We start from the raw sequence: 7,740 nt of genomic DNA, 5'->3' as shown, positions 1-7,740 counted from the left end.
TAAACAACTGCCACGGGAATCCAATCTCTCCATTCTCCAGTTTCCCAGAACTTTTTAAGAATAACAGGAATGGATGATATCTGGTCTATTTAAGATAATCCTCTTTGGTTATTGTTTTCCTGGGCTAACAGTCAACGGAAATTGATATCTCCAGAGTCTAACTTAATTAAGATGATATGAAATAACTTCAGCTTCATGCAGCAGAAAGTTCTCTTCTCTAGAAAATACTCCTCGTACGGAATGATCATTATGTTCTTTAAAGAAAAAGAAAAAGATGATGGCAAATAATATAAAGTTCTTCTAAACAGTTTAAATTGCTTTAGGATATGGGTGTGTATACTCTAAAAATATGCATGGGAATCAATTCAAAAGTTTAAAAAGGCTAAATAAGCATTTCCAAAGTTTAGAAGTATACCTGCCTGTGAAAGCTTCATGGGGAGGAGGGACCCTGACAACTGAGGACTTCTTTCACTGCTGGTAATTCATCCTGTCCCGGTCGACAGGTCTGTGGGCCAGTCCCACCTTGGGCCTCACTTGTAGGTCCCACCTGCTACACCTGGTTCCCTACTGTCCTTTAGATCTCAGCTGAAATCTCCTCCCCCAGGCGCCTTCCAAAATCTATCTCCAAAAGATGAGGGCGAGGAAAGAGCGAAGAAAGGGGCAGGCCACTCCCGTCTGGCAACTGACAGAGTTTTCTAAGGGAAGAAGTCTTAGGCGTTGGCAAGACAAAGTGCATATCCTCCACGCCACTTGGCAGGTGCTGAAGAACTGTACAGAACAGGGCAGGATGGAGGGGACCGGAGCAGTGGCTCGTTACGGTTAAGGGAAACCGCCTGTGTGCTCGCTCGGGGCAACAGCCTATTCCAGGAACCAGCTGCTGCCGGGAAAGTGATCGGCTCTCGGGGGACTTACGGGAAGCGACCTCTGCTCTGGCCCAGGTCTAGCTCTCAGTCCGGGAGGACAGCGGTCACATCATGGAACAGTCCCTCCTCCTCACCACCTTAATAAAAGTAGACACTTCTGCCCCAACCCCTCTCTTCACTTATCACCACCTGAAAAACCATGATTTACTGCTGGGTTCACCTTCGTTGCCGGCTCCCCTGTTCTACGTGAGCAGCACTGGGAGAGTCTGTCTCCCTGACTGAAGCAGCCCAGGGCCAAGCACGGGCACGCAGAGGCACTGAACAGCTGGGGAGTGAAGGGACTCCACGGCCCTGCATACATACATATGTCCATTTCCCAGCCTGCTGCTCTCTCAGAATCAACTTCCAGCCACAAGACAACTGTTTGCCTTTCTCAACCTCCCGCTTTGTGAGTAGGTGTCAACTAGCAGGTGAAATGGCATGATCAGACCAAACTATGAGATCTTTCCCCCTTCTAAAACAGCACTTTTTTTAGGTGTAAATGCTGCAGCTTCCATTTGCGTGTCATGTTATCCCAAGAGTGTGGTTCTTGGCTATGAAGATGTTAGTAGAGCGTCCACTAGCTAAGACTCAATTTCTATATTCCAGATTAATTCAAAGAAAGAATGTAAAGTTGACCTGACGTTCACCACAGAATGCTTTAACCCAGAGGTAAGCTGCTGTAATTCACGAAGTATCTTATGAGCAACTCGTATGCATTTATTTTTTAAAAAGTGAGAATGTTACTGTTTAGTGACCTATAGGTTTCGTTTTGTTTTTGTCCGTTTTTGTTTCCTTTTTGTTTTCAAGAACTGAACAACAGAGCTAGGCAAGAACTCAAGATTTCACTTTCTCGGCACCATGGCCTTCTGCAGGGTTGCATTTAAACCAGCCCACGTAGCCATCACTTCCTTCTTCCTTCGCCCGGGAGGGAATTTCACAGCTCCCTTTGGTACCCCTCCCTAACACCTAACAACTCAGTCTCAAATGCCAACCTGTTCTTCTTCCCGTCAGCTGGTGACATTTCTTGTTAGCAGGAGGGCATAGCATGAGACCACTTCCAGAAGCTTCCGTACATAGAAGCATTCTATAAAACAGAGCAGGACCAACGCATGCCACAGGCATCATTTATTTTGCTACGGTTCTGATGAGGTGGGCCATGGTGTGCCAATTTCCTTTTCTCTGTTCTCAAGAAGAGAGTAAACAGAAAATTCATACAGAAATTAGAGCCAGATGAATTTCCGTGTGCTGGGCGAAGCTGGGAGGCAGCCAAGTAGGTGGAGCAGAGACCAGCCTGAATTCTCTGTGTGGGGCTGAGCAGAAGGGATGAGCAGGCCACATCCCACATCCAGCATTGAAATGTCTCCTGGTGGCAGAGTTGGGGGTGGGCGGCGGGGAGGGCAAGCTCTGACCCCTGAGCCTAGTGCCGCTGGTAGAAAGAGTGCTTACCCAGTGCTCAGAAACAAGTCCTAACAAGACAATAATATACTCTGACTTCGCTAATTAACCTAAGAATTAAAAATGTCCTTAAAGCATAAGAAAGATGGTTTTGATTTCTAGTGTCGCAAACTAAAAGTGTTAGATTAAAACCAAAGGGGAAATAGTTACTAGATTACTTTGACCAAAAACATGTTTTTCTGAAGAGCACAGCTAGCTAATTGCAATGTTCCATTTCCAGGGCGAGGGGGTTGTTTCATCTTCAGACGACCGCTTTGATTCTGTGGCGCTGACTGGGGAGCGGGGAGGAAGGGAAAACAAAAGGGGGAGATACCTGGTTTTCTCGTCCCTGGAAATGGCTTTGACATCAAAGGAGAATGCGTAGCAACCAGCCCCGTCTTCTGCCTTTGATAAGCCTCTTTCCGATGCTCCCTTCACCTCTTTCTCTATGCAGCACCATTAGGATTGTACTGCTGAAATTGCCCCTCCTTCAAAATTCAAAACAGGCACTGGGTGGTGGTAGCAGGGGGGGGCGGGGGTTGCCCGTTGGAAAGCCAATTTCAGTTTTTTTTTTTGAGTTAGTTCTAGAAATGGGCTTAATACACAGATCCAATTCTGATTACAGTTTGTTTCCTTGTGGGCTTTTAAAGTTTATTTTTGGTCGTCGTTTTAATTGGGACTTTACCCAGTTTAAATGACTGACCTGTACAATTTTCCTGGGAATAGGTTCCCTGGCTTTTATGGTCAGGTTAAGGAATATGTGACCTTTCTTAAGGGATGGGGAAACCCTGTCCTAGAAATGAGTCATACATTTGATGTCTGCTTGAAGCATCTCCTGTCCAGCTCCAGATGTCCCTGGATTGGAAGATAAGGGCGATGTCAGGATTCTCAGTACATGTACATTTGGATGTTAAAGCAAACAAACATCCCTTGGTCACTGAGATAGTTAAATCAGCCCCACTTGGGTGACCTCTGCCTCCACGTCCTCCAGGTTAGATCTGAGAGCAGAAATGGAGTTAGCGCAGAGCTAGAGCTTTGATGTCAGACAGACATGAGCTCAAGTACCGGCTTCCCACTTACTAGTGTGAGACATGGAGCAGGCTCCTCTTTAACTTTATTGTCTTAATCTGTAAAATTGGAATAAGACCAAGTTTACAAGTGAGCATGAAGATGTCGTTTTTGTTAATAGGAACCAGCTTCATCTTTTGGTTCAAGTTAGCAAGTCTGAGGTCCGCCTGAGCATTATGTTGGTGCACAGTGGTGGACCCACCATCCTAGTTCAGACCAAGCAATGCTTAAGAGATATCGATGGTGTTTCTTTGAAATAAGCCCATCATTATTTTATAAGGGCACCACCAGACAGCAGTTTAAGTGACAGCAAAGAGTGAAGGACTATCGCGCTCAGCTATGAGCACAAAAATCACTTCCTACAAAGACCACGACATTGATCGATGCCAGCGCGTACCGGCCACGTACAAGGAACTTCTGTCTTGTGTGTCTTTAGTTTATGTACTGGGGTGGCTGGGGAGGGATGAGGAAGAAATCTATTTAATTCTATTTAAACCAATCTATTTGATCCCTCATCTTTATTTCAGGAAGGTGAAGAACGTTTGGGGAATTGTTCTGCTCAAGTGTTTTTCAGGAGTGAGAAACCCAGACCTGCCGTTAATGTCACTTGTACACGGTTCGTTGAGAAGAGCAGAAGACAGCAAGAAGATCACCTGCTGTACCAGCACATGAAGCGACTTAAAAACCCCTTGGATGTAGTCGGCATACCCGGTATGAACCAGTATCTGGAAATTCTATATTCAGGAACATATGTAATTACTAAATCTTAAAAAGAATGATCATTAAAATTTTTATCCCACAAATGGCACTTTAATCCAGCTGTAGAATGTGGTAGACCTCATTATTTAAACAAAACTCAGAAGAATCATTTTCCTGTTCTTCACCTTCAGTGCAATGTCGTATCTGTACCTTTTTAAATCTCCCCACTTCCCATCCCAGATGAGGGCCAGGCAAGAGGTGAATCTTCGAGGAACGGGTGGAGGTCTTTGTAATAGGACATGCATGAATGAGTGCAGTTTTCTGGGTTGAATGCAGAACCTGAGAAGACATTTCTAGAGGTTTCTGGTGGTGGCTTTAACAACTCGAGGTGACAAGATAACCATCGAGGGCCTCCACTGTGCCCATCACAGCCTTCTGCACCAGAGACGAGCTAGCCAACTGTCTCGGTGCCTTGCTGGGAGGCTGCAGTGGAGTCAAGTTTATCTTATTTTAGGTCCAGAGCTAACAGGCAGTGGTGCCATTTGATGTGGAATGAGCTCTGACCTTTGCAGTGACTCAGCTGAAGCGAAGCAGGGCTCATTCGTTCTGGCACTCAGCAGAGTGTGTGGGCAGCCGTTGAGACTCGCACTTACCGGCAAATCCAATTTTCAAAACCACAAAAGTCATCTCTGGACTTGCACTTGGGTATTAAGCTTGACATCTGACTGCTACAGCTCTTCCCATCCCACAGTTCACTCATTTGCCCAGAGACTGGACAGATCCATGTCAACATGGGAAGACCTATGGTCTCCACTCCTGAGTGCACCTGTGCACCATCAATTATGCAGACTAAGTGGTCTCAATAACCTGGGGGTGGAATGCTGCTCCTTGTGTTTCTAAAACTCAGAAGCTTGGATAAGTCTCGTTATAGCTCTCTGACGACTCATTAAATCTTGCTTCAAATAATTATGAAGAACAATTCAAAATCTTATATTATAGAATTTGTTTATATTGAGCACTGCCTGAAATAAATGGGCTAATGATGAATACTTAAAATTTATAGTTATTTTTGGATTTTTTTCTCCCCTTAGCATTAATTGGAGAAATAGGGTTTTATATATATATAGTCTCCTTAAAACACATATTTTAGAAATTGTATAGGAGCTTTTCTTTGAATATTTGCCACAGGATCATTAGATTTGGGACACTTTTTGATAGTGCAGGTTAACTGGATCATGTTCAGTTAATCAGTCCTCAAAGCCTACAAGGGTCATTCCACGACAACCTAACAATGTGGCTACTATAAAGCTTCAAAAACAGTTTTTCAATAAAAGGCACTTTTTCATCAACAAAAGTTCTCTCGTCACTTTAAATTCAGTGGAGACATTTAATGGTGTTATTTTTAGCTTGTCTCTGTATATAAAATTATCTTCTTAAAACCGAAAAGGTTTGGTTTTAGATAAAAGTGAATCAAAACTGTGCCCATTCCTTCTGGGTTAAAATCTCAGCAGATTCAATCAGTCCAAGGCAGGGGACCATTGCAGTACAGTTTCTCTACAATCAATAAGTGAGATACTCTAATCCGTTTCGGGATATCCTTGCTCCACACTGTTTTTCCCCTAAAAAAACAAAAAAAGTTGTCTGGCTTTTATGAGTATAAATTTTACTTTTTCTAATGAAATAAACTTCCTATTGATGAGCCCAAGCATACTACACACAAAAGGAAATACTGAGGACCAGGGAACAGCGGGCTAACGTCCTGTCGCCTGACTCTAGAGCAGTGCCACCAGCACTTATACTTTCAAATGTCCTTCTAGTATTTAGTATAACTAACTTATCTTCTCACAAGTCCATGAATAGTTACCTCATAAATTACGTGCTAATATTTGAGTTCCTTAAAGTCACAAGAGATTGTTTATTAATCACTGTGTCCTTACTTCCAGCAGTAGCTGATATTAAGTAGGGTTTTTTTTTGTTTTTGTATTTTTGTTTTCGAATTTCGTTTTTGTACAAATGTTTGCTGAATTGAAAAGATTGCAGGTCCAAAAACAATACCACAGGGAAAAAAAAAAAAACAACACTTGATATCTTCATGGTTCAAAAAAAGTGGTAGAGATGCTGTTAATACATTTATTACCTTTAACGCCAAAGGTCAGAGAAGGACAAAGACCATCACTTTGACCATAGACCCAAACCAGAAGGTAATGTGGTGAAGATAACGGATAGATGTTTCAATGTAATTATAAAATGCCTCAGCTAACAAGATTTTAGAATAACTTTGAGTATTATTATAACTCTTACTTTACATTTATATAGTACAGCAAATAGCCCTGGAACTGTTTTGTAGTGGCTTTATTTAGCAAGGCAGGTTGAAGCATATAAATCTCCATAAAGTGTAGACACACACAAATCTTGCTGAAGGTCTTGCTGTGAAAAAGATGCCTGATGTGACTAAATGTAAGCCCTTATTTCATGACTGAAACTTCCGAAATTTGGTCCCCAAAATGCCTTAATACAATTTTTTTTTCCCTCTCAGATAGTCATGGTCATATTGATCCCTCTCTGAGACCCATCTGGGATTTAGCTTTTCTTGGCAGCTCTTATGTGATGTGGGAAAAGACAACGCAGTTTTTACATTACTACATGGCACAGCTCAGCAGTGTGAAGCAATGGGTAAGAAAAACTGAAAAGTAACTTGTGCTACAAGATTCTTAGATTTGATTGATGTGAATTTCTAATTTCATGGTGAGAGTTGTCGCTGCATTTTATTCATTCAATAAATAGTTGAATACCTGCAATGGGGCCAGGTATTGTATTAGGGACTGAAGATACAGCCGTGAACAAAAAACACAATGTTGCTGCCCTCACGGAGACTAATTCTAGTGAGAGAAGAGAAGACAGTAAACTAATAAAAAGGAACTATGTATCCAATGGTGGTAAGTGCTATGGAGATAAGTAGGAAAAAGGGAACCCAGGGTATATTCAGAATTACTACTGATATAGTCTAAATAAGGTCCCTCTAATTTGAGCAGAAGTGACATTGGAGCAGAGGCCTAAGGGAAGCGAGAGTGAGCCGTGCTTCCATGAGGGAAGAGCATTTCAGGCAGAGGCGATTGAAGAAGCAATGTAGCTGATGGGCTGGAGAAATCTCAGTGGGGCTAGAGTGGCTGAACTGAGTGATGAGGGGAGTATGCCACAGGTGAGATCGAATGGAAGGGACCAGCTCATGTAAGACCTGGAGGCCATTAAAAGGACCTCTCTTGCACTCATTAGAGGGTTTGTAGCAGAGTGACATGATCTGATTTACAGTAGGATCATTCTGGCTGCTTTGATAAGAACAGACTGTAGTGAGACAAGGGTGAAAGCAGGAAGACCAGGTAAGTATTGCAATAACCTAGGCAAGGCCTGGTGGTACTTTGGACCAGGGCGGTAACAGTGAAGGTGATGAGAAGTGTTTGGATCCAGGATCCATTTTGAAGATAGACCAATCGCATTCGCTGATGGGTTGGATGTCGATAGCAGAGAAAGAGAAAAGTCAAGGATGATTCATAGGATTTTAGCAAAGGGAGATTTCATTTACTAATTGGGGAAGACTATAGGAAAAACAGATTTTGGAGGAAATTAGCTTGATTTG

The 7,740-nt window shown here is 42.8% G+C and overlaps 1 protein-coding gene across 1 annotated transcript in view; it reads left to right on the top strand.

Moving 5' to 3' along the window:
* RARRES1 (retinoic acid receptor responder 1) overlaps positions 1–7,740 on the top strand; it is a 22,878-nt gene that overhangs the window by 9,338 nt on the left and 5,800 nt on the right. Inside the window, exons 2-4 of the mRNA XM_011380682.2 lie at positions 1,512–1,574; positions 3,935–4,118; positions 6,643–6,779. Coding sequence (XP_011378984.1) covers positions 1,512–1,574; positions 3,935–4,118; positions 6,643–6,779 — 384 coding nt within the window. The remainder of the gene's footprint in view (positions 1–1,511; positions 1,575–3,934; positions 4,119–6,642; positions 6,780–7,740) is intronic.

The sequence above is a fragment of the Pteropus vampyrus genome, unplaced genomic scaffold (genome assembly GCF_000151845.1).
Source record: "Pteropus vampyrus isolate Shadow unplaced genomic scaffold, Pvam_2.0 Scaffold12, whole genome shotgun sequence".
Lineage (NCBI taxonomy): Eukaryota > Metazoa > Chordata > Mammalia > Chiroptera > Pteropodidae > Pteropus > Pteropus vampyrus.
This window is presented reverse-complemented; position numbering and strand designations above follow the sequence as displayed.